We start from the raw sequence: 27,922 nt of genomic DNA, 5'->3' as shown, positions 1-27,922 counted from the left end.
TCTGCTTGCAAGCAGAATTTCTTTTGTTGTGAAGTTGGGCTATCAGTGATGCTAATACAGCAGCTGAAGGTCTACGTAAGTTTTGTAGAAGCTGGGCTAAAGTCCCAATTCCTTTGTGCATAACAGGTTTCCTAGTGACACGACATCATATTTTGTAGTCACTATGTGCACAGTAAGAAGAATGCATAAAACGTAGGGAGCCATTCAGCAGAGCATTCCAGATGCCTGATAACACTTTGGTGAAACAAAGCAGTTGTAAATCTGTTAGCTTTACAGCTGCCTTGAGTTTTTTGATTGCAGAGCCAGACCACATCAATTAACGTCTGAATTTATTAGGATAAGCAACATGCAACCGTGGTTCTGGAATCAGTTTGAAAAGAGACTATGTAAACTGTCAAAGTTTACACTTGGCAAACCATAGCTTGCCATGAGAGAGAACTGTAAAGAGTTATCGTACATTTAAGTAATGAGCAAAAATTCTAAGAGGGAATTATTAAAGCAGATAATAAGTCAGTTCACTCCTAGTTGCTGTGTAGTGCTCCAAGATCAGTACTGAACTGTAGTATCTCAGAATGCTCCTTGCATTCCTGCAGGACACAGCTTCTACAGAGCTCCTGGATTTTCAGCGCACTTGGCTCTGATACTTCAGTTACCCAAAGGCAATTAAACTTACCATTACACATCTACTTTCTGTAATTATAGTTACTATCTGTGGCTGCTCTGCCGTAAAAGTACCTCTGGCTGATGCTGACCAGCTGCTGACTTCCATGCTATTTGTAGAAGGGAAACATTTATCACTTCCTATGTTCTCCTACTGACACTGACTTTTAGGAATCCCCTGTGAGCTTCTTTCCTTCCCAGGACTCACTGCGTGCCATAACAGAGACATGGCCCAAAATGAGAAGTCTATCTCAAATAACAAAAGAACTCTTCCCTGAGTAATCACTGAGGTACGATTCCAAACACAAACCCAGAGTTTAAGGTAGTTGCATGAAGAAAAACAGAACACAACACTCTCTACTTTCCACTCCTGCAATTGCAGTTCTACAGTTTTTCTGTAGTTCAGCATCAGCACATTGCAGCAAGGTCTCAAAATCATCCCTGACAGTCTGAAAGTCAGCAAGATATTGCAATGGTTGATTTTTTTTTTTTTAATTTATTTATTTTTTAATATAAATAGAACTTCTCTAGGTTACAGGGTCAAGATTTAAACCCTGAGGATACAAGAGCATTTGTTGCCATCACAGGCAGCTGGTGAGGAAATCTTTTGGCAGAGATCTCCCCACATTGCTGCTGCTAAAGCCTTGACATAACAAGCGGCCTACTCACAGACACACAATCAAGTCTCACATGATGGCTGTGGGAGTAGAGCTTCTTCCAGACAGCTTTCTGCAATGGACAGGTTAAAAGCCCCCATCTCCGGCTACACCAAAGAGACGGTCACTAGAAAGGGACCAATTTCTGAGCAATTCCATCCCCAGACACAGCTAAAACAAGGCGTAATCTAAGCAACAAAGGAAAGGATTGACTAAAGCAGCTCCTCTCTCTCCCACTCCTGATACCTGCTGCCTTTTTTTGATGTCATACCGACTGTATCAGGGCAATTCACCCTTAAGGTGCTGGTGTCCTTTGTAGTGAATTATTTCTTGGTGATTTTATTGATTTTATGCCATAAGCAATCCATAGCGCCTGGGAAAAAGGCCAGTGAAGAGAATCTCTCATTGCAATTTTCTCTAACATAATAAAAGTGTAGGGGAAAATGTTAATTTAAAAATAAGAATGCCATTTGAAGGAAATTCTTCCCTGCTTTGTTCCAAGTCAGTGTCTGTGAGAACATCTGCTTCATTTGAGCAAAGAAAGATGGACATCTTTACAGATTTGGGAAATTATTTTGGCTAAGTCTACATGAACTTTTATATTGATTTCCTCCTTGTTTTTTCCTTTCTCCTCCTGCTGAGGTTGTGCATAAATACAAACTTTTTTGTGTTTCCATTTTTTGTCTTCAGATCTATTTGATCCATTTGTATTTTGTTTGTTTTTAAATGCAACTCATTTTGCTAAAACAAGTAGCAGGAAGAGTGGCTGCTAGAGATGAGAGCAGAGGAACTATGCTGGTGCTAAACTTATATTAAATTTTGGATTAACATGAACACTTTTGTGCACAACAAACAGTAACTGGGTAAGAGAAAAAAGACTGGCTGCCTTTCTTGCTTTCTTAAATTTGTAAATCTGTGGGGAAATAAATACCTATAATCCCTGGTGAAACTGTATTTAAGACAGCAGTTAAAAAAACCAGAAGCAATACTCTGAATTAGATTTGAACCCAAAGGAATATTTCCCCACGCTAAAGTCTGTCATTTTTAATCGCCAGAAACTGAGACCATCAATAGTCAGGAATGAAGTGAAAGCTTTAAGATAAAATGATGAGGTAACACAGAAAGGAAATAAGGAAAAAAAAAAAAAAAAAAAAAAAGCTACCAATAATGTATTTGTTTAACTAGCAAGCTTCTTTTTCCTCGTACTGAAAAGGTAAAACATAGCAGTTTTATGACTCAAAGCTCTCATACGTAGTGATCTAAAGGCCCACTAGCTTAAATGTGGATAAAGATATTCTGCTCCAAGTCACTGCCTCTATAGTGAGTTCAAGTTAATAATGGCAATTCAAAGCACCAATTGGGCTATTAATAACCTGTTCTAATATAAAGCGTCTACTCTTTCCTCAAGTGCAATTAACTGTGGAAAACAGGATTGCTGCATTCATCAAAACAGCAAAACAGGAAAAGCCCCTGGCAATAGCAGAGTACTGTTCTAAATGCTTTGCTATAGGTATGAATGAACCATCTCAGTTTCCAGATGAATTTAAATTATTTTAATCTAAGGTTGTCTAACTAAAATACTTCCAGAAATATTCCATCTGGATCTGCTATTTTTATATACAGAACATGGAAAAATCCTTATCTTTTAGAAAGTCGGGCTGCCATGTAGCTGACCAGACCAGCAGCATAAGGTACGAGTACTGATGACACTGGGCATGGCTCCCTATCAGCTTTACTCTCCAAAGTGCTGATTACAGAGCATTCACTTATTACTCTGATTTCAGTGATAGTTAAATATTGCCAGTTGGATTCCAAACAAACTGAAATTCAATTCTAGATATATTTTTAAATTAGTGTGTTGTTCTCCCTTCCCTTACTTTTGTCAAATCTCTCATCATTATCTGCATTTGAAAGTCTTACTGCCAGCAGTGCCCTACTGCTGGAATAGGAGCATCACTGATATTCTCATTTTGCCTGTTTCACTCAAAAAATTCTACTTTCTTTCAGCCCTGCTCCTGCTAGCACTTTGGAAATTGCAGTGTACCAAAATAAAACGCCTCAGATTATCTCCCTATTTCAGAGAAATTAAGGGAAAAAATAACCTCCAGGAGGATAAAAAATCTGGTGCATTTCTGCTAGAACATTACTGACCAGGATCATTAAATCAAGGCCATAAACTGCTATCAGCTTCTTCGGGAAAATTTGTAGATAATATAGAAGATGGTGATGGTAAAAAGATGGCAATGGGAAAGGAAGGAAACAAGGCAGACCTCTTGTTGTCCACAGGAACACGACAAACCTGCAGTTTTCCCAGAATCCCAAGTCCATTCCTCATACTAATTAAAGCAGTTGAGGAAGGGCTGAGAAGCAATGCGGTGATCTGACAATGAAATATAAGAGAAATATATTGAAATAAGAGTTAGCTGAGAAATATATGGGAAAAGAAAGAGGAGAGTCTTTATAAAATTAAGTTTCTCCCCAGAATGGTCCTGCCATCTCCAGTGCCAACAAACTCTGGGCTGTACTACACAGAAAAACTGAGCATGGGGAAAGGGGGCTCTTATAACAAGCCAGCCTTTCCAAGAGAATTGCAAGGATAAATCTGTGCCTTCCTTCAGCCACTCATCTTCAGATAATCCATGAGATTTCCATGGCCAGTGTTCAGATAAAGAGACTAGAAAAACAAATGCTGCATTGCAGGTAGAATCTATCAGAGGTCTCAAACATGTCAAACTTTCCAAGGTCAGGTTATTCTTTCCAAAACTTCGTAAATCAGACCAGGAAGAGAGAAACAAATAAACAACCAAATCCGTACCTTCCATGACATCACAGAGATACAATTAAGCTTCAGAGCTAGATTGTTTGCAGGAACATTCAAGGATAAAGAACACCAGTGTCAAAGAAAAGCCTCATGTACCACTTGTTTTTTAGGCAAAATAATTTGTGACAGAATTAAATTGCTTTATTGAGTCAGCACAGGGCAGCATTCATATTGTATGCTGGGCAACCCACAAGCCTGCTGAGACACTACACGGCTAAGACAGAAACAGGTGAGCTGAGTATAGTGAAATCTCCCTTTCATATTAGTGAAAACGCGTACTTGGTCTTTATAATAAGAAGAGTGACTCAATTAAGTCTAAGTTTCACAGTATTGCAGATGACTTTGTGATAATACAGCCAGAATGCAATATTCATTTCTTTGTCATTTAAGAGCAGTTTGCATTTAAAGGAAAATTAAATGATAGAAATGCACAGAACAATACAGTAGTAATTTTACGGTAATAGTGACTCCTCATTTTTCAGAGCACGTGAGCTATAACATTACTCTGGCCAGAAGTCTTCAAAGTATTGGCAAACAGCCCTGATGTACAGATGAGCAGGATACAGAGAGAACAGTGCCTGGCAATCCTGTCTTATAGAAGTTTTTTTTCCCTAAAGGCCAAAGAGATCAAATGACTTTGAAGTACTTCTTTGGGAAGGAATGGAATGTTTGAAATTAATTCAAAAGCAAATCTGAACATAAGTTCTCTCTATAGCAAGACTATAGAAGAACTCCCTAAAAGTAAAGTAAATTATCTACATGGCAAGTGTATGGGAACTGCTGAATCAGGCCTGAGCCTCCAACTGATCACCTTAGGCAAGCAATGAGTCAGCCACAGGAGCAAATGTGAAGGCAATTCACCTGTAATGCTGGAAGGGGAGGAACCTGGCTCCACCTCTCCTAGACCCATTTAAGAGCTGACTACCAGTGGGGAAGGATCTCTTCTGGAGATCCACTCCGCTAGAGTCTCACAGTGAGCCCAAGAAACGGGTAAGCATTCTATCTATTCTGTTTTAGTTTAATAACTGCTTAGCCAAACTCTCTGGTATATTTCATAATTACAACATCTACTACATTCATTGATTATACAGCAAGAATTTGAAGAAAACTGAAGGTGAAACATCAGTGATAAAATTGATGCAAGACACAGCATACAGTGAAGCTACTAAGTAGTTTGATGGCAAGTTTTAGAATAGCTGCAAAACCACTAAACAGAAGAAAAATTTTCAAAACCAGAATGGTAAATAAGACACTACTCCAACTAACCATCCCATGTCCCTATCTTGTCTTACTTCTCACAGGATATGAACTCAGTTTTCTTCAGAGACACCTCTTTCCTCAAATATAAATCCTACAGAGTTGATTACTGCTGTGGGAATCAATAGCTACTTACTTTTCAGAGGTTAACAATCTCTGTGGTCAAGAGATAAAAATATAACAGCAAACAAAATATTGGTCACCACACCAAGAATTAACAAATTCTCTTTTGCATTTCAAACACAGGTGGTCTGACATAAGGTCTAAGATTCTCATTTACAAGCAATCCAAAGTGGCATTTTCAATCATTTTACAAGTCTACCAGGACCATAATGCCTGTGTGTATTGCTGTTACTATGCTGTTCCAGAAAAACAAAATGCACACCAATTCACCTCAGCAGTGGAATGGAGCATCCTTTCTAAAAATAAAAAAAAAAGCTTTAGGAATCCAAGTCCTCGTGCATGCAGAAACATTAGGGCAGTAACAGGCCACACCCTACCTATCACACATATAAGAATAAGTACTTCATATTCTTCTTTTCAAACAACTATAGTTTCAAGAAAAATAAAAGTTTAAGAAGGTCTGAAGTGGAGCTCTTCCCCCCTCTCCCATCTCTACCTTTGACTCTGGAGAATGACATAACAAGAGAACAGTTTGATAAGACGACAGCTTCCAGTGATTAGAAAGTTTCAATATTTCCAGCAGCGTACTCAGCAATTACAGCATGGCAAAAGAATTGATGCATCGTGTCACATGCAGTTGCTGCTACAAAGAGTTACAGGTTGCTTTACTGGGTGCAGTAAATCATCAGCTTTCTTTTTATCCAGATCAGCCATTAACTGCAGAAATGAGGAGTAATGCAAACAAGTTTGCAATGGCATTTTGAAGAGATGTACAACTGCTCTAAATTGCAGCTTTATTAGCTTTCATGTGCCGGTGGTAGGGAAGCGAGGAGCAAAGCAGAAATCTGATGCATATTTCTCCATGTGAAATGCTTAACCAAGACGATATAAAACTTCCATTCTAAAAATAAATTCATGTCAGCATGTGTGCCATGCTGACAGACCCACTCAGAGTTTCAGGACTAAAACAGAATTGATAAGTTCATTATCTAATTACTGCTTATTAAAATTGGCATATCTTTCCAAACTAGATAAGCTTGTCAGCTGTATAAAGCTACCGAAGACATAGTAACACTTTTTGCAAGAATGGTGGTTTGGCACCACATCCTTCTTAGTGTTTCCTCAAGTGGTTTGATGGTACACAAGGAAATACAAGTCTATTCTTTTGCTGACATTGCACTGATGCAGTAACATTACCTAACGTAGCAAAAAGGGAAGGTGACAGCAGAAGACAAAGTAGCAATGATTCATGTCCTTTGGGCATTATAAGAAATGTGTTTTCAGAAAGAGTCTAGAAAGTCAAATTAGTCTCTGGGCAAGGGGCCAGCACATTGGAAAGGTCCTCAAAACTTGCAGTGCTTAAGTAATTGACAGTCTCCATACCAGTCTTGCATGAAAAGATTAATGTCACCCTCAAACCAAGGAAAGTCAATTGTGAATAGAAGCAACCAGTAGGTTAGCAACAGCATAAGCAGCAATGCAAAGGAGCAACAGGTTAAGAGAAGACCATGACAGGTAAGAAGGGAAGAACAAGAATACAGAGGTCAAAATATTTCATTGCTTGGTAATCCAAGAGCCAACAGAGAAACTATAAAAGAGACACTGGAATTTATGTTTAGGAACAGCGTTTTGAACAAATGAGCTGATTCACATTTCAAAACCACTAAGAAACATTAGGTCCCCCTAAGTCACCAGATGCCTTTGCATAGGCTTTCACATAGTTTTTCCTTCACCAGCTGAGACCAGTGACTTTATCATCAGCAATTTATCACAGAATCATAAAATATCCTAAGTTGGAAGGGATGAGGCACAAGGGTTCATTGAGTCCAGTTCCTAGCTCCACACAGGACTGCCCAAAATACAAACCGTAGTTCTGAGAGCATTGTCCAAATGCTCCTTGAACTGGATCCAGCTTGGTGCCATGACCACTGTGCTGGGAAGACTGTTCCAGGGCTCAGTCACTGGTGATGAACATTTTCCTAATTTCCTTGACACAACTCCATGCCATTCTCTCAGATCCTGTTGCTGTAACCATAGTGCAGAAAACAGCACCTGTCCTTCTTCTGCTCCTCTGTGAAGAAGCTGTAGACCACCATGGGGCCTCCCCTCAGACTCCTCTCTAGGCAAAAATTATAAAAAAAGTAGATGAAAGTGCTACAAAAAGAAAAGCCATAGCAATGTAACCATGCAGCTAAGCTGGTATTAGGAGAAAACACTTGGAAAACCCTGTGTAACAGTCTTGAAAAAGAGATGTTACTTCCCACAGCAGAAAGGCACATCCTGCACAATGCAGACTACTATGGCTTGATGGTGCAAATACAACTGCTCAAAAAATCCAGAAGTCAGTGATTACCATTTTCTAGTTTTAACCACCTTTGCCCCACTACTAAGAGACACAAAGAAGTTGCTGCCAGCATATCCAGAAAGCAGGAGTTAAATGCAGTCACAGCATTTCTGAAATTCCATGACAATCTCCCAGCCACTCTGTAAATTAATTCATCAGTTTGAGAGAGGGTTGCAGCAACTTGCTAAACAAGATTTTTCAACAAGATTCTATTCTTCCAAGCAATATATTCTTTGTAAAAAAAAAAAAGAAAAAAAAAAAATATATATATAGTGACAGGATTACTACAAGCAGAACCTTGAAAACCAGTGTGGCAAATTGGCTTCCTTGGTTTGGATTTTAGTTCTTGTAAATCTAGATTTCCCTCTTAAGTGGATCCAGTAAAGTCTTTGGTGTCTGATGCACAGCAAAAAACCTCTATTTTCTTTTACTTACACAATGTTACTATGGAGATTAGGCAAATATATATATATATAAACGGTCATAATTTTGTTAATTTGTGTACATTCCTATGTGGAAGAAATAAGTATACGATGCAGAAGACTGGAATAATGACAATAGCATAAAAAGATGTGAGACTCATTTACAATACTGGGTAAAAATGAATAATTAAAATATACACAATTATATGGTGAACAAGCTTTTTGTGTAATGTCAATCTCATGCTGCAGCAATATACTGAACTGGGAGAAAGACATCCACAATCTGTGTGTCATCTCAAGCTGTAGACACTGTCACAGTGACTTGTAATGAAATATGTATTCACTGTATTCTTTTCAATCTTTAAAAGTGTTGATATGCAGGCTTTTCCAAGAGCACATACTTTCATTGTGCTGTGCAAGGAAGCTGCTGCCTTGTTACTGTGAGGCTTCAGTTTATTTAGCAGATTCTGAGAATATTACCTTCATTTTTTTTAAATTCATAGTTGACTAATAATAAAAAATATTAGTAGTCATCTTTCTCATTCCCCAAGGTAGTGGGAAAGAACAAAACCAGAAGAGGTTGCTGGAAAAAGAAAATCAGTAATTCTGAAACCATGAGGGACGTGAGGTCATCCTCTCAAAAGATGTTAAGCAGTTGGATAGTTTTGAAAGAACTCTGTTCTATGGCCACTGCAATCACTGAAGCATCCTGTACATTTATACGAAAACTATTTTTAAGAAATATACCTTTTCTCATGTTTCAACACATTTACAACATCTTTAACAAAATAAAACACTTTGAGTTTGAAAAATAAAATAAGAAAAGGGCTGCTTTACATAAAAGAGGATTCTCTATTTGCTGGATGAATTACTATCAAGAGTAAAATATTTAAATAATTTTGATTTAAAGAAATCACACTGCTCCCTAAAATTCTATTGTGAGCTGAAAAACATTACATCAAACATACTACTGTGCCTATGCCAATAATCCAGAAAAAAATATACAATACAGGCATAGGGAAAAATAAAAACTACTTCTAGTTCTGTTGCACCACGGTCACTCTTCCTGTCAAACACTGTTTGAATAATGTGACTGAGTAGTAACTGTTCTGCATTGAGCAAAAGCATCCGAATAAGTCAGAAGCCAACTGTGAAGCATGCAGCATTCATCATGGTGGCAACATTCACTTAATTGCTTATCATTAAGTCTATTTTCATATTTCCCACAATCGTGGGAAAAATTGAAAGCAGAAAACAGAACATTAGGATCATGGAGCATGAGTGAAATACACAGAGTGGAAGCATTCAAGAAGAGGTTGTGCATGGCACATGGCTTGGGTCTATTATGGAAGGCAAGCACACACACTGCATCTGAGGCTGACTACTGTTAAGTGACTGAGAACAGCTCCAACGTCTCTTCCCTGCAGAAGAGCATAATTAGTCCTGCTGGCACCAAGTTTAATTATCTGAGATAATCTCAAGAATCACAACTGTAAAAATGATGTGTTGCTCTCCTTCACCTAACCCCCAGGTTATACTTCTGTTTACAAATCACCAGAAGCATGTACGATACATTCTATTGAGTCCATTTTTTGTACAAAACAAATAGTCAAAATTACATAAACACACTGAGACCACACATTCCCCTAAATTCAATCTCTCAGGTTTACGCATATATTGCTTGACTCGTACAAAAGCTCTAGGAACTAGCAATGCTGCAAAAAGCTGCACCATAGATACAGATAACAACCAATGGTTAGGTTAACGGACCTATGGTAAGGGCAATTAGGGGTTATTAATATCCTTCTCTGTTTTAAATCACCAGAAACATACCACTGATAGGAAACCGCATGATACATTTTTCCAAAGTACACCAGACAAAGAACAAACAAAAAATAGTACATTTAAAATCACTAATAGATTTTGCTTGTTATTAAAAATCAACTTCTGCCAGGGGAATTTAAATAAGAATGATGCAAAAGCTGAGCTGAATACTTTAGTAAGCCTTACTACCTGTTTAATGTTGATAATGAAAAGTAATAAAGTGAACTAAACATGTTGCTATATCCATGGATTTTTTTGTTCCAATAACAATTGTTAAGCAGTTAATGCCAATGGCAACTCATTTTATGAATGCAAATTAAATTTTAATTTTTTGTTCCTGCTGGATGTCAATTTTATGTCTGTGCTCTACATTATATCTGTGTAAGGTTTCAGAAAAGTCTGTGACGTGTTATGAAAGCAAATAACGCAAGTGCCTACCTTTTTCAGGAACCGTACTCCATAGGTAAATATATAAAGGTAAAATGTAAATCTCCACCTGAAAAAGGTACAATAGATTAACTCTAGGATACCAGCTTTACACAATTCAACAAACCATTACGTGCAGCACCACCAACCCAGCATATCCTGGTCACATTAACAGAAGTAGAAGCAAAATTCTGGGCTGTTTTTCTACAACTTTCATTATCAAACATTCTGCTCACCTGCCTGCTTTTTCCCAGCTTCCCACCCACCCTATGAAAATATTGTTTAATTTCAAATCAGGAGAAAAATCTTTCAAGGATAATTAAGTTCTCAAAAGTTTTGTGAAAACTACTAATAGAGAACAAAGGACAATTCACAGGTCTGTTGCAGGGAAGTCCACGTGTTATTAAATACTGGAAAACCTACCAAGCTTAGGGAAAACAGAAGAATCCAAGACAGTGCTCATCACTTCTAAGCAGGAAGAACTGTAATCCTATTACTAAGCAGGGAATTCAAATATGAAAGAGATTTGTAAGAAGCTGGGATTCATTAATTCCACTCTAATAACACTGTTTCTTTTGAAAACTGCACTCCAATTCAGTAAAATACTTCTGTGTATAATTAGAACTTATTTCAGTAGGTGACAATTCAGTACTTGTTTAAATTAAACATTTGTTCCATACTTCCCAGTTCCATTGTTACTCTGTTTCAGAGGTCCTTAGTGTTATACTTGCTTCTGTGGAGACTCATTTTGAAGGCCTCGTTATCTGGGAGAGCAGGATTAACATTAAGCCATTTGTGTGCAAAGAACTTTGATTTTCACATAAAAAATAAACACCTAGGATTGCTATCATTTCTGATACTCCGGAGTTACTGAGCAATCAGATAAAAAAAAAGATTTACTGCAATTACAGGACCTAACCTCCTGTTTAGCACAACAATAATAAGAAACTTTATTCAGCTTTCAACAGGCAATGTTAGAGTGCTACACACAAAATATGGTCTTCAGTGATGAGAAGCATAACACACAGCAATGAGGAATTGAGCAGAGCAGATTCCAGACATTCACTCTTAGTTTTAGTGAGAGCATTTGCACCAGATAGATATGTTGAACATTAAGTACATATCTGTAACTTATGTCTGCTTTCAAACAGATTCCTAGCTACACATTTTCTAGAGAGTTTCCTATTCCAAAGCACACATGAAACAACTGCTGGGCTTCTAGGTCTCCTTTCAGAGGCAAACTAAAAGTAAAGAGAACAACGACACAGAAAGAGAAGTCAGCAGAAGACCTAAGAAGTCATCCTTCCTACTATTACTGTCTCCCTTTTGCAATAAAAGGCAGCATACTGAGCATCTTTCTATCTTCTGGCCAATTACTGGTTTAGGAAAGAAAGGTCAGTGGAAGTATAAGGAAGTAAAAGAAAAGCCTTACGCAACACAGATTCTTACAGGAATCCCTGTATGGTTTTTTGTTGTGGTTTTTTGTTTGTTTGTTTGTTTTTCCCCTATCCCTTAGAATCATCATAGAATTGCCTGGGTTGAAAAGTACCTCAAAGATCATTTAGTTTTAACCCTCCTGCCATGGGCAGGCTTGCCAACCACTAGACCAGACTGCCCAGAGCCACATCCAGCCTGGCCTTGAAAGCCCCCAGGGATGGGGCATCCACAACCTCCTTGGGCAACCTGTTCCAGTGCGTCACCATCTTCTGAGTGAAAAACTTCCTCCTAATATCTAACCTAAACCTCCCCTGTCTCAGTTTAAAACCATTCCCCCTTGTCCTTTTTTTCCGGAGGGTTGGAGCAATCACACAAACATGCTTGAAGTAAATACCACTGACTTACTATTCATAACATTTACAGCAAGATGAAATTTAGCTTCTTTAGTGAGGCAATACTGTTGAGTGAATCATCCTCAGTTATGTATTTTACAGGACAACTTTCTGTTCACATGCAAAACTATTAGCTTACAGCTAATTGCCACCAAAGTGCATTCAGACATTACTGGAATGGTTTCAAACCTGAAAACACTCCTAAGGAAAAAAAAAAAAAAAAAGGGTTAATTTAGATCTTACTCTTCAAAACTACTTTTACAAGTGTTTAGAAGGAAACTTACCAGACATAAATAGCTTTATGACAAGCTAAGTACAAGAGAGTGTAAGAATATCAGTGAGATTTAAAGTGCGATACCTCAGCTGTACAGAAATTGTCTCTTACCCTGTAACCTCCAGAACACTGCAGAGATTATTTATTCATTTGCTATTATGTAAATACCTTCAAGGGTTCAGTAACGCCAGCAACACAGCTCACAGCCTACGTGATGGCAGTTTCATTAAGAACTGCAAAAAGAGAGTACTCTGAGGGGGGAGGTAGAAGTGAGAGTAGTCTCCTCGTAGAAACCTTCAGACTACATGGAACAAACTGCAAGGATAGCAGCATGAAGCAAGGCTTTATTTGGGTAACAACTTTCTCATTAGACCAGTTCTATGGCTAGAAAACCTGCTGTTTAAATTCAAAGTCATCTACTTCCTCTAGTAAAAGCTTCAAGACTACTGCTGGGAATATATAGATATATATATATACATATATATATATATACACATATATATATATACACACACACACGATAGACCCCTCACCAGAGGATTTGTTATGTTACATTTAAAATCCCCTCAATATCACCTTTAATTCACAATTTTCCTACTGCAGCTAGCATCTCCGTGGAATGAAAAGATCCCTTCCTAAGTCTTGCAAATTCAAAAACAATGATTTTTCACTCCATCCACAATCTAAAGTGCTGCTACAGACCTAAGCTAAAATCCTGGACTACCTCACCGAAGAATTTCTGGAGCTTAGAAGCTTTTGGAGCCAAAAGCTGGGTTTGCTGAAGACTATCAGCTTGCTCCAACTATTTGACTGTTCCACAGGTGATATATGCATACAATATGTCATAATGTGCTGTTGGTCTTCTCTCCTATTTTTTATTTTTTCCCCTCAACCCTCCCAAACAATTGTGTGAGCCAGTTATCAGAGCAAAGCAAGGCTCAGAACTAGGTCACAGAAAAAGCAGGTCTGTATGGGAACTGTTGAATCACAGCCTGAAACTCTGATTGATCATCTGAGGCAAGCACTGAATCAGCCATGGGAGCACAGGTGAAGGAATTCAGCTATGTGACCAGAAGGGGTGGAACCTGGCTGCCCCATTCAAGGGCTGACTGCCACCATAGAAGGATCTCTTCCTGGAGATTGCTCCCTTTAGAGTTTTCCTGGGAGCTCAGGATATGGGTGAGCATTTTCATTTATTTTTTATTATCCCTTTCCACCATGATAATCTTTCTAGCTAAACGATCTGTAGATAACAGCCTAATCACTCTCTATGCTTGTTGATTATTCACAGGTCAAGCTTAAAAAATAATTTAAAATAATAAAAGCAAAACGCTCATTCCTGGTAAACAAAATCTGCAGAAACTAGAGAACCAACATCTGGCTTGATCAAACTAAGTCAGAACTGGCCCCCAGCTTTTTTGCCATTATTAATTAGCTAGATCTGGCAGAAGCAGTGCAATAGAGGACTTGAGGACTTTCTTTCCATTGCTGTGTATCAGACAGCTTGCTGCCTTTTCCATGGGCTTCAAAGAAAAACTTGGCCTGGCTCAATACCCACACAGAAGTCCAAGTAGTTTCACATCTTGTTTAACTCTACTTGTAGTTAGTTTCTTGCTGCAAGTTATAGTAAAACATCCACTGCCCAAGGTCAAATAGAATTCGTACATCCTGGTTTCAGCTGGGATAGAGTTAATTTTCTTCAGGACAGCTAGCATAACCCTGTGTTTTTGATTTAGGATAAGAATACTATTGTCAATACACTGATGCTCTAGTTGTTGATGAGCAGTGCTTACATCAAACCAAGGACTTCTCTGCCTTTCATGCTGCCCTGACAGTGAGGAGGACAAGGAGTGCACAGAGGAGGGGACACAGCCAAGACACTGGTCCAAACTGGTCAAAGGGATTCAATACCATATGGCGTCATGCTCAACCATAAAGATTTGGGAGAAGATTAATTTTAAGTTATTACAGTGTTTTTTATTATAAAGTGAATATACCTGATCTAACTAGCTAAGAAATTATGTTCAAAACTGGAGTAAATGTTACACATTAACTGTTACTTATTCAGTTAACATCAATGGCCTTAGCAACATGCTTTATACATAACTGTCTTTTTAAACCTAAAAGTTAGATCCGAGTTATCTACGAATCAGCACGTCCTGAAATCTATAAATTCCACATTAAATTAAACTGACGGGTGAAATCATTCACAGAACAAATGCCACTCATGAGGCAATAGTCAGAAAAGATATACATACAGCAAATAGACAAAAATCACTGGCTGTTACTTCCTTCAGCTCCGGTTACAGAATCAAAAAAATACAAATCTACATGTTTAACTGGTAGATGTGCCAATAACCATTTACACAAGGTCACAGAGATCACCCTGTATTTGAATCACACCAGGAATTATCAGGTATTTCTCTACCTGCTTTCCTACCGTGGTGCAGAGAGACAATAATCTGGAACTATGCTGATGCTTTTACTGGTGTATGAGCAGTCCTAATTTTCCCTCAACCTCTCTTATTCAGTAGCCCAACAGTAAGAAAATCTGCCAGGCTTTGTAAAATCTAGGTTCATTTTTGTCTTGTTATATCTCACATGCTTCTGAAATGTTTGTTAGCCGTGAAAACTACAGTGTATAGGACCATCTCTTCTAATGAAGCTGTTTTATATAGCAGAAAATCTATGACTTGAGAGGAAGGACAGGGACTGGAGTTTGTTATAAAGCTCTACCTCAAATCATATAGACAAGTCCAGAAGAGGAAAGAAACACATATAATGCAAAACATATTTGTCCAAGGTGAGATCTCAGTTCAATTCCTTTGCACTTTATTTAAATCTATTATTCACGATCTACAGTATATATCTCTTTTTCCCCCTCTGCTCAGGTCTCACTGCAACCCACTGATGTAGGAAAGTGGAAGGAAAGTTACGAATAGGAATTACATCCACTGTTTCTTTGCTGTACATAACAAAAGTTAAGCAGCAGCAGTAGCAGAGCTCAGCTAACTAAGGAAAAGTACCGCAAGGTTTATATTAAGATACCTTTTGTTCCCCTTCTCCCCCAGGGATATTCACTGGCCCAGTAACACAAAACAGTGGAGGACACTCGGTGAAGCACCCCATTCTGGGTGATTATTGCATCAATTAACATTTAATTGAAAGAGCAGCTGAAACTACTCTGTTTTGTGAGGATTGCTCAGGCCCCCCCCCCCCCGACTTCAAACACTTCAGTCAGTGGTGTGCAGACAGAAAATCTGAATAACCCAAATACACCCAAAGCATACTCCTTGAAAAGACTCCCAGGTTAATTTAAATCCAACAAACCCAGATGCAAGCACTCAAGGAGCCAGTGTTCTGGAAGACTTCATCTGTCTGCTTGAAACAGAGTTTACAAGGTTCACTTTAGCCCTGCACTATCACATCCTCAAAACTACCCAAGTGAACCAGGTTTGTGCCTGTTCTGCTTGAACCCAGCACAAGCGAGATCAAGTCTGCATGCCACCTCTTAGGGTAATTCTTCAGGGTGGACTGGTGCTCACTAGGCCAGGTGTTTCAAGTATGGATGCAACATACTGCAGCCTCTTCCTTCCATTGGAAGAATTTTTTTCCAATGTGGTCTAAAAATGAATATTCTAAAGTACCTGGAGGGCACAGCAACAGATTTCACAGCACTTGTTCAACACATAAGTCCATTCTTGATCCAGAATACAGTTTCAAAACCTCTCAACTCTTTAACTTAGAGCCACTAATGAAATTTTAAATACACTTCAACATAATACAGAACACTAAGGCAATGGAAAAGTTGAAGAGCTTCTGCCATTTAAGCTGGTATGTCCAGTCATGCTCAATTCAGCAAAAACTATTTAAGTGCACTTCACAGACTTCAAGTGTACTTCTGATGAGCTTGCCTTGGCCATGCTGCTGTGTCCTTAAAATTTCAAAGAACCACCAAGTTTGAAAAGGCAAGATCATACAAGCCCAACCGTCTGCCCATCAGCAATAGTTCTCACTAAACCATGTCCCTCAACACAGTGTCTAAATGTTCCTTGAACATCTCCAGGGTTGGTGACTCCACCACCTCCCTGGGCAGCAACAGGGTCTCCCCTGAGCCCCCTCTTCTCCAGACGAAACAATCCCAGCTCCCTCAGTTGCTCCTCATAAGGCCTGTGTTCCAGACTCCTCAGCAGCTTAGTTGCCCTTTTCAGGGCTTGCTCCAGGGCCTCAATGGCTGAAGCCTGGCACTTGGTCTTGTTGAACCCTCATTATGTTGGCTTCAGTCCAGCTATCCAGCCTGTCCAGATCCCTCTGTTGGGCCCTGCTACCCCCAGGCAGATCAACACTTCCTGCCAACACAGTGTCACCTGCAAACTTACTGAGGGTGTACTTAATGCCCTTATCTGGATCATCAATAAAGATACTGAAGAGAACAGGCCTCAGCATCAACCCCTGGGGCACACCACTGGAGAATAAAGTTTCAGCTCCAAAAAGTAAAATTAAACTTCAGCTAATAAAAATGAATTGTTTGAGCAATTTCCCCCAAACACACACACTTTGTAGAGCCCAGCACATCAGATTCATGCTCTGTCTCAGAAAGATGCCTTTTTCACCATAATAAGCCATCGGCAGAGTGAGCTCAGCACAGCTACTCTACGAGGAAAAAGACTTGAAATTGACAACTGTCAACTAAATATATAGCCCCCCCACACAACAAGCACACTGCAAAACACAGTGTCTCTCTACCTCTGTAGATTACACAAGACGTCTAGAAAGCATGCAAATTTTCAGAGATTTGAAGAATTGCTATTCCAAGTTGCAATCACAGTTTCTTACACCTACTAAAGATATTTAAAATAAACAACTTTAATAAATCCTACATTTGTTTGTGCTTGAAAAGACAAACATATACATGGAAAGCCAAAACACAGAGCAGACTGGAAACACAATTAGTGCATAGCTCTGACCCACGGCATGCCTTCCACTGATTCAGAATCCAGGCAATGGAACTCTTCTTCAGTTTGTACTCCCCAGGAAATCCATACTTATCTTGAACGTTGATAACTAATCTCATATGAAGCTATGTAACGGTATATTTGATGGCAGCAGCTTCACTTTCCACTATTCTGCCTCCCAAGATCTCTTTTAATGGTAATTTCCTGCACTTTCTTAAAGCCTGACGAACGTAACTGGAATTATACAGTTTAATTAAAATGTTTAAAAAAGTGCTCTTGCCCTTCTTGAGCTTGACTGGAGCAACCACGTGAAAAGCAAGCACTGTGGTTAAGAAGTTATTTGAGGAAGGAGAAAGTTATACATCGCTCATTAAGATGTTCAAAACAGCAGGTATGGTGAATTGAGAAGTTTTCATTGCTTTCATCTTCAATTTTATGGCTTAAGATTTGGCTGTCATCTGATTTTCCTCTTCGCTGCAATGTGAAACAGTCATTTAATATTTAATGTTACAGTGCCACTTGAGACCAGCTCTGTCCTAAATCTGTATGCTCAAAACACAGCTCTGAAAGTCTTAAGAGCAAAATTTAGTGGTGCAGAAAAAAAGGAAATGCAGTGATGCAGTTTTATAAATAATAGAGCATGTTTATATAATTAGACCAGAAAAGATGCACAATGTAATAGGTGTTTTGGTAATTCCTTCTAGGTTACGTAGCTTCTGTTTCATGGTTATGCAACTGCATCTAAAAGAGAACAACATGAAATAAAGCTCTGATAAGACCTCAGAGATCTGTTATCCCTGCCAAGTTCTGCCTTACTATCATCTGGAAATCTCGTGGGAAGAGCACAGAGGAAACTGACGTAACTGCCATACATTCTCTCTGTAACTGACAGAATTGCTTTCCCCAAAAGTGACATTCAACATACACAGCTGATACAAACCTTTGAGAGAACAGATCCAAGGTCCTTACACCCTGAACTTCTAGTCTCCGTTCACAGTGGTAATTTCACGTGCCACTTGTGATTGCCACAGGAAAGCTGAAGGGCCATGTTCAGAAACACAACAGCCACTTTGTCCCACACTCTTCCAGTTTCAAAGTAACAAAAACTTCCAAATTACACTTGCTTCTCACCTAGTAATGTTGTCCAAGCTGTGATGGCCACTGTATATGCATAAAACAACTTTACTGATAGGTAACTATCATCGGTTACGAGTGGAGTTCCCCAGGGGTCGGTGCTGGGGCCTGTTCTGTTTAATATCTTTATTGATGACCTGGATGAGGGCATTGAGTGCACCCTCTGTAAGTTTGCAGATGACACCAAGCTGGCTGGAAGTGTCGATCTGCCTGGGCATAGTGGGGCCCTACAGAGGGATCTGGACAGGCTGGATAGCTGGGCTGAAGCCAATGGAATGAGATTCAACAAGACCAAATGCCGGGTCCTGCATTTTGGCCACAATAACCCCAGGCAACACTACAGGCTTGGGGCAGAGTGGCTGGAAGACTGTGTAGAGGAAATGGACCTGGGGGTGTTGATTGATGCTAGACTGAATAGGAGCCAGCAGTGTGCCCAGGTGGCCAAGAAGGCCAAGTGGCATCCTGGCTTGTATCAGAAATAGTGTGACCAGCAGGAACAGGGAAGTAATTGTCCCGCTGTACTCAGTACTGGTGAGGCTGCACCTCGAGTACTGTGTCCAGTTTTGGGCCCCTTGCTGTAAGAAAGACATCGAGGCCCTGGAGCGTGTTCAAAGAAGGGCAACTAAACTGGTGAGGGGTCTGGAGCACAGGTCTTACGAGGAGCGGCTGAGGGATCTGGGATTGTTCAGTCTGGAGAAGAGGAGGCTCAGGGGAGACCTGATTGCTCTCTGTAACTACCTGAAGGGAGGTTGTAGTGAGCTGGGGGTCAGCCTCTTCTCTTGTATGACTAGTGATAGGACTAGAGGGAATGGCTTCAAGCTGTGCCAGGGAAGGTTCAGGCTGGACGTTTGGAAATACTACTTCTCTGAAACGGTGGTCGGGTGCTGGAATGGGCTGCCCAGAGAGGTGGTGGAGTCACCGACCCTGAAGGTGTTCAAGGAATGTTTGGATGTTGTGTTGAGGGACATGGTTTAGTGAGAACCATTGGTAATGGGTGAATGGTTGGACTGGATGATCTTATAGGTCTTTTTTCCAACCTCAGTGATTCTATAATCTTAGACAAACCAACACCAGCTATCTCCACTTTTTCTCAGGTTACTTCCCTGCAGCATTATTTCACTTGCTTCAGAGTAGTTTTTAGCCCACTAAAGCAAATACTGGGCCCTTACTAGTGCGGATCTTCCAAGAAGTAGGTAAGATGAAAGGGTTATTTCTCCTCTATAATTACATCTCTGTGAACAGATGCACATAGTACATGTATCTATGAAATGAGAAGCAATCAAATGCATCATAAAACTGTGGGACAACTTAAATAAGAGGGAGAAGAGAGAAGTAAAGGCTAGAATGCCAATTCACTGACTGCTGCACATAAAACAAGAACTTACTGTCACTATTCTTAAGAATGCATATCATTTTTACGTGTTGATTGTGACTAGTGATCAGTAGAGAAGTCGTCCTACTCAAATTTCTATCTTGTGAGGGAGACTGAAACAAAAACATACCAAGTATATTTGGACAATTGAGTTTGTGCAGTTTGTAATCTCACATGGAAGACAACAATTTGCTACAAAAGACGTCCCTGGGGAGTTCCAGCTGGACCAAACCACTGTGGATTCAATGTAAAGCTGGCAAATAACATTTGCAGTATCTACACATGCAGAACAGCAAACAGCAGAAATGAAGTAAAAATAGTATCCTAAGTTGTCTGTCTGCAAGATTAAAGGCATGTAAAAAGGAGAATATTGTGAATGGGAGGAAGAGTAGCATTCTCTTCTTCCACACAGCTGTTGTACTTTTAAAGGAAATATCACAGATTTAATAACATTAACAGATATGAGAAATGAACAATCTTCATTTAATAGATAAGAACAATTTTACACTACTTGTTAATCTACTTTGGCAGTAATGGTTGTGTTACTGAAAATTACTTTTCAGGGAAAGAAAAAGCCCTCGAAGTTTAGCAGTAATAAAATATTTTAACATCCCACCTATATTCCACTAACAAGTAAAAAATTAAAACAAAACAAAACAACAACAAAAAAAACAAACCCAAGCCAACAACTCAGAGCTGACAGTAATTTAGGAGCAGGAGAATCAGTATGAAAACTACCACTCCGAAGAGATAAATATTTCAGACAAGCACACTGACATATGCTGAAGAAAAAGTTTCAAATGGGTCAAGAGAGAGAAACTGGGAGAAGTCCTGGTGCTGAATTCACAGACCCTTCACAAATCTTCAAGAGTCAATTTTTAAACCCAGTGAATCCCATCTGCAGGTGGGAAAATAAAAAGCATCAGACTGAGTTTTGAATTCTGTAGCATCCCAGACTGAGCACTTGCTCAACCTTGATCACTATTCAGAAAAATCCCAGGTCCACACATTCTTTTGCTTTTGAGCCACCATCTGAGACACTTGACAACTTAGTTTTAAAACTGACACTAACTGAAGAGTCAGCTTCATCTACCATTAAGGGCTGCACAATTCAAGACAGATGGAACGTAAGAAAGAAGCAGCTACTGCAGCCTGTGCAGTTTTCCTCTAGTTGGCTTTATCCGCTATATTTAAGCTGTGATTTTGAACAAGTAGACACATTAACTAGAATTTAGGGAAGAGTTATTTAATTTCCATAACATAAAATAATGATGAGCATACACAAACCACGAGAGAAAGGAAATCTATTTAATTCATTATAATCTCGCTTAATGTGCAGTGGTAATGTTAAGTGATGGCATATTTTTTGCAGGTCTAGTATCTGAGTTAATTTAAAATTATTAATTACATTAAAAATTGTGTCACAGAAGGCAGTAAGAGCAGGGAATTCAAAGCTTTAAATAATCCATTTTGAGGGAAGAGGGGAATTCCATAAGATGCAAAACAAAAAGTGCTTACAGCAAAGTCTAAAAATACAGCGAGCATCATCTGATGCCACAGCATGGACATTTGCCTGCTTGCTCCAGCAGAACAGCAAAGGAAGAGGTCTAGTAATTCCTGACACCTAACAACTGTCTGTGCACAGAGATGTCCTGAGACTCATCTTACAAAAGTAAAATAAAGATCATAAATGAGATTCACATATAAGCTGTTATCTCCAAAGACAGAGCAGGAAAGAAATCATCAGCAAAACTGCCAATGTGGTCCAATTATAGGGTCTGCTTTATATGAGTCCTGAAATAACTGGAACATCTGAAGCAGCAGACTAACAAGTAACAAGAAGGCTACCCCTACCTCACCTTTCACACAACAGTTCAGCTGTCTAATGTAGTGGGATAGCAGGGCAGCAAAAGCAGAGGCAGACTTGCAATTTTTCTATTGAAAAATTGAGAAATAAGGATAGGAAATCTAGACAGAGGGTGTAAACATATTCATAGGAGCAGCTGCTCAACAGAAAAGCATTAATTCTCTTAGCCTTGTTAATCTAAGCACTTTGGAGATAACAGCATTGGCAGCACTCATGGCATGCCCTGCACCCATGGCATGCCTTGCCCTGCTCCACCACACTGTATCTTCCCATCTGACCATGCCAGAAGGGACGGTATGGATGAGGAAATACAGCCTCCTCCTCCCCCCCCCCAACTCCTCTGCTGCACCAAAACTTAAGAGTTTCCATCTGATGCCTCCATATCTTTCTTTCTTTGCTAAGGTGCATATATAACCCCCCTCTACCACAAGAAATGACTCTCCAGCATGTTTATATTAGCACCTCATGACCAACACAAGGAAAATCTGACTGAGAAACATACTCTGCTTTTATGCAGGATGACATAGCTGTCAGCTACGAGAAAGCTGTGCAGCCAGCTGCCTGCTACAGCACAGAGCAATGACATGGTGAGGACCAGGCCAGGAGGACCCTGTACAATTGACGGGAACAGCAACAGCAGCCTGTGCTGCTAAATAGCAGCCTGAGTCAGCCTGGGCAACTACTCTACAAGCCACTGAGAGACAGCAACATCACAAAAGAATACAATAAGTTAATTAAAAAAATACATAACTAAGCTACTCCTGCCAGTCTGGCCAGCAAAGAGGTGTGAACAGTCCAAAGCCTAAGAATACAAATGCTCCCAGAGGCAAAGCTGGAGGCATAGACTCATTGCAAATCACATTGTAACTGCAGGGTGTGACACCCAGCCCACCTGAGGCATCTGGAAACACCAGTGCTGAGCAAGCTGTGCAGTGGAGAGAAGGCACAGATATAATATTCAGTCCTGACTCATCAGACAGCGTTATGGCAGAATTAGAATTGCTCTCAGCAGCTGCACTGTGTGCTCATGATTTTAAAAATCAGGATCACTTGTTTTGCCATTATTATATACATTATTATATACATTATTCATGTATATGGGGCCCTATATTGGGTTTACGTAGCAAGAATGTGGTAGCAGGGGGCAGGAGTGGTCTCTGTGAGCAGCACTTTGCAGCTGCCCCATGTCAGATCAGAGACAGCTTCAGCTGCTCCAGAGGGACCCACTGCTGCCAGAAGCAAGCTATGAATGATTCTGGGAAAATAGATTTAAGAAAGGAAAAAAAACAATGCACAACAGCAACTAGGAGAGAAAATACAAGAGAAGCAGCCCTGCAGCCACCAACATGAGTGCAGAAGGTACCCCAGGTACAATGTGTCCCTCCAGACCCCGTGCTCCATGCAGAGCAGATCCTATCATCCAGATGTAAACCTTACAGATAAAATTACTTTACAAGCTTACAACAGACCACAATTGCTTTACTTCTCTCTATACCTTAGTCGCCCCTTGCTAGATGACTTCAATTTGACTCCTATTTTTTAGAATTGTCACTCATCTTAACATCCCTACTACCTACAGCTATTGCAAACTTCCTGCACACTGAAGGTCGCATCTTCCTTGTTCCAGAACAATTTCACAGACTCCAGCTCCCTTCCACATTCCACTGAAGGCCTGCATCTTCCCTCACCTACCTGCCTCACAAACCCAACTCCACCAACACTTCAACTCATACTCCCTGCTATGGTCTACAACTCAAACACCATTTGTTTTCATGGCTCTTCTCTCCCTTACCTCCACACTCTGGTTTTAGCAAGTCTGATGCTCTGCAATTAAAAATAATGGTCTTTGCAACTGTTTCCTGTGCAAGCTATTTATTTATCAGCACAATACTGAATTGTCTTGTTGTTGAAGTAAACAAAACAATCTCTAATTACAAATTACTGCTGAATTATTGCCTTAGGAGAGCAATGAAAGAAAGAAACATGAAATCCTGATTAATTACTCAGGGTGTGAAAAATTGTTTTCACTATTCAATTTTGAATATGCTGCTTTTCCATTACCCATCTCCTAGTTCTTTCCACTATGCAATAGGCTGTTGACGTTTTTCTCTTTATTCTCTTTATACAAATCATCATTTCCATATGCTTTTATCTTTTATTAAGGCAACACTTGCTCTTCTTCCACTGTCTCTGATCTCCAGCATAATCCTTTTTGTAGCTACACAGTTGTTGTCCTGCAATTTGTATCAGCAAGCACTGTACTTTCATGTTACATCTAATGAAAATTTTAATTTAAAAAATGGCAATGGAACAACTTGTTCCACTCAAACCAGTCTAGCAGTACACTTGGGGAATGGTGACAAGCAACATCTCTCAATAGACTTCACAAGCAACAATTATATTCCCTTCAAAGACAGCTTTTCTACAGAGCTAGTCTTTGCTGCTAACTCAATACTACATTCACATCACCTCACACATAAATCCTTTCACAGACATTTCACAGAGTTGAAGGTTGCAGGAGACCAACTAGGTTGGACTGGCTTACAGCCACAGTGCTCTGGACTGGAACAATGGGTAGCACCGTGCCCAGGATTTCTTCTACATTCATGTGAAATTTAACTCTAAAACATTGGGATGATGTGTGGTTGGGTTTTTTTCCCCCAACATCTCCCCCATCGTAGTTTCTCAAATACAGAGACTGATGTATACACCTTGCCAGAATACTACTTTTATAGCCTCATACCAAGCATGTGCTGCATACCCTATGGCACAATGTGGACACACTAGTCCTGCCTGGACAACAAGACTATCAGAGCTGGAAGAGTCAGATTGGGCATGTTTTATATACCTGTTATCTGTCTGTCTAGAGTAAAGCCTGTAATGAATTATCTTTTCAATAAATTATTCTTTCAGTAGCACTTGCATTGCCTTTTGGCAAGGGATAGCAGCATCGCTACAGAAGTGATCGGTAGCAGATCAGTATTTGTAAAGTGCAGATCATAGCAGATGGGACCACTGGGCAAGAGCATTGCAATGAAAGCATACCCTGATTTTCTAGCTTTGTTTTCACTGAGGGTGAAAAAAAAAACCAAAACAACCACCACTAGAGCTGAGACTTTCAGCTGCTATTTTTAGAAAGACAGTTAACATCGCAAAATAAAAAAAACAAACAATCCATAACACTAGTAAGAGAACATTACAAGAACATAACACCAAGAATATTTGTTATTTAATTAATTCTTCTTCCACATTACAAATCACACCGCATGTTTCTTTACTTCCCTCTAACAGTTAAAAGAGTTATCAGTTCCTGCTTTAAAGGATTTTTTATGGCTGTTTAAGAGCCACCAATTCACCTTTACCAGCAGTTTAGTGCCATACAGCTGTCAGGAGTCCCTGATATGAAGTTCCCATATATTTTAATGGAAAGATATTAGTTATTTAGTTACAAGATATTCAGTAAAAGATGGATAGATAAATAAATAAATAGAGACATTTGGGAAACACCATTAAAGTGGTCTTTATTTGTAAAAGCTGTCAAACTAAACCTTTTAATGGCTTGTCAGGGGAGTGCTGCAAATAGGATAATGGCCCAATTCCTTCTTATTTTGGGTATACGCTTTGTATTCACATTTAGAAGGCAGAAAAGCAACTTATGCCACAGGAGCAGCTCTGCTTTCCAGACTTCCCTTACTCTCTTTTACAGCTGTGATACAATGGTCAGTTCTCTGTTGCAAGCAGCACTGAAGCAGCTGAAAATCTGTATTGACAACTCAGAAGTAAACAGACTCATAATACCATTTACCAGATATTTCTGCTTGCATCTCAAAGATCACTGAATTCAGCAGCGTTTTTTAGCTGACTTAAGTGGTCCTGAGGCTACTCAGAATACAGAGCTGGAAGCTTTTTGATGCCTATTTGTTTTCTAGTGCTTTACTGCTACACACAAAGCACCGACTGATGAATTCTTTTATGTTCTTTGTTCAGATTTTTATCAGCACTGTTCAGAATTCCAACAACTAAGCAGCTGTCTCAATTTCTTTTCTTTGCATAGTTATTTTTCTTGTACAATTCTGTGAAAGAGTTACTCTGCTGCTGAAGAAAAAAGGCAAGACCAAGAAGCTGCAAACTGCCCATAAGGTTTCCACAAAAACACGCACAAGTGGAAAAAATGTTCTGTGCTTATGTGTATATATATATATATCTATATATATATATATATATATATATCTATGCACATGCACACATATAAGAGTAGATATAGACAGCAATCTCTCCCAAAGCAGCATCCTTAAACACTCTCATTTCCTTAAGAAAAAAATACATTGTCTAGATTTCACTCCTCAGTATGCAAATCTCCATGTTTGCAACACAGACTGTTGCAAGAACTCCAAAAAGACTCTTGTCCACACATATCTGCCAGCTACTCCTTGGAAACCATGAAAATCTCTCTCATAACCAGCTTACTTCTACCTACATAGCTGAAGGACAGACGAGTCATGTATCTGATGGTATTTCAAAATCCCAGTCAGATAACTTAGGGCATCACAGATACTTTTCCCCTTTGCTCTGGACATGGAAGGGGAACAAGATGCTTGTTTGTTCAATGCTTTGAGAATAGTAGAGGCGCCTGCTGCCTTGTGTGAAGCAGCAGCACAGTACACTGAAATGGAAAAGAACCTGGAAGTCATCTGGAATCACCACTGCATTGTCTTTCAGACAATGCAACAAAGTAACAAAGATACTGTTGTGTCCTGCATTCTGTCTGGCAGTCAGTAAAACCATTATTCCAGGCCTTCCAGGCATTACATCCCCTCCAATAGTCCCCAGCACACCTTGAAGCTCCTTTTCCACTAACTTAATTCATGCCCTGAATTCTCATCCTGCTATTTTCAGATATAACTTTTTCCCTTAAGACATTTTAGGATTTTGTTTTCCATTAATAGCCAGACACTTTTTAAAAAAATATATATTTCTGTGCCACAACTATGCTCCAGTAGAGTCTTTTGAGCATCTGGTCCAATTTATATCATTGTCTATAAAGACTGACAGCCCTATGTAGAAACAATTGTTAGTCTTGTAAAGTACTGCATATATTCAACATGAATAATACAGAAATCACACAAGCTTCAGAAAAGCTAACTAACTTTGTGTATTCTCATGTGCTGCACATTTAAAGAGCAGAACACAAGGACCTTCCCCTATTCTTCAGGAGAAAGCTTGTTTTTCCTTTATCTTTGGCTGCACCCTGGGCACAGAATGAAAGGAATAAATAGCAGCAGAAATTCACAGCAGTGGAAAAGTCCACTGCGCACGCAGATCACCAGTTTTTCTTCTCCTTTATGCTCCTTGGATCTTTAATGTAAAGAAAGGAGAAAAACTGCCTGTGTTCCCACAAGAGAAAAAGTAATGCATGACACACCCCTGCAGCTGGTACCTGAGCATTACAAACAGAAGTTGTATGATTTTCCAGCGACTACAAACATTGCATTACTAACTCCAAGTTTCATTTCAGAATCATCAAATCCTTGAAAAACAACTCAACTTGCTAATAAAATAAACCTCTGCACTCCATTTACTACTGTCTTTGGAATAATACTCAATAATGAATCATCACCTGGTGATAACAACAATTTCATTTTTTATATTCATACTTAGAACCATAACATCTGAAATCTAGAACAAGTACATGATGCCATCTGAAGCCTTACCATCAGTGGATTCCACAGCTCCAGTAATCAAATGGCACTTTCTCTTTCAGATGGAGACACAAAACTCTCAGAGGTGACAGCTGTTAAGGGTCTCTCAAAAGTAATTTTCATTATAAGACTGTTGCACAGGCAGTGCCTATAAAATCTCCTTTTTCATTTAATTTCCATCTACTTATTCCTAGGACATGTAATGAAGACTAGCAAGAAAGGATCTATTCAATCTTTTTGGAGAAAAAAATGTAGATTT

General features: G+C 39.4%; 1 protein-coding gene across 2 annotated transcripts in view; it reads right to left on the bottom strand.

Annotated features, from left to right (window-relative positions):
• The window catches only part of CERS6 (ceramide synthase 6), a 123,672-nt gene that overhangs the window by 53,547 nt on the left and 42,203 nt on the right, over positions 1-27,922 (bottom strand). For both annotated transcript variants that reach the window (XM_031599521.2, XM_090143959.1), the window contains one exon: positions 10,546-10,603. In XM_031599521.2, the coding sequence (XP_031455381.2) occupies positions 10,546-10,603 (58 nt within the window). The remainder of the gene's footprint in view (positions 1-10,545; positions 10,604-27,922) is intronic.

Source organism: Phasianus colchicus, chromosome 7 (assembly GCF_987193195.1).
Source record: "Phasianus colchicus chromosome 7, bPhaCol1.hap1.1, whole genome shotgun sequence".
Classification (NCBI taxonomy): Eukaryota; Metazoa; Chordata; class Aves; order Galliformes; family Phasianidae; genus Phasianus; species Phasianus colchicus.
Note: the sequence above shows the minus strand (reverse complement) of the source record. Positions and strands in the feature narration are given on the sequence as shown.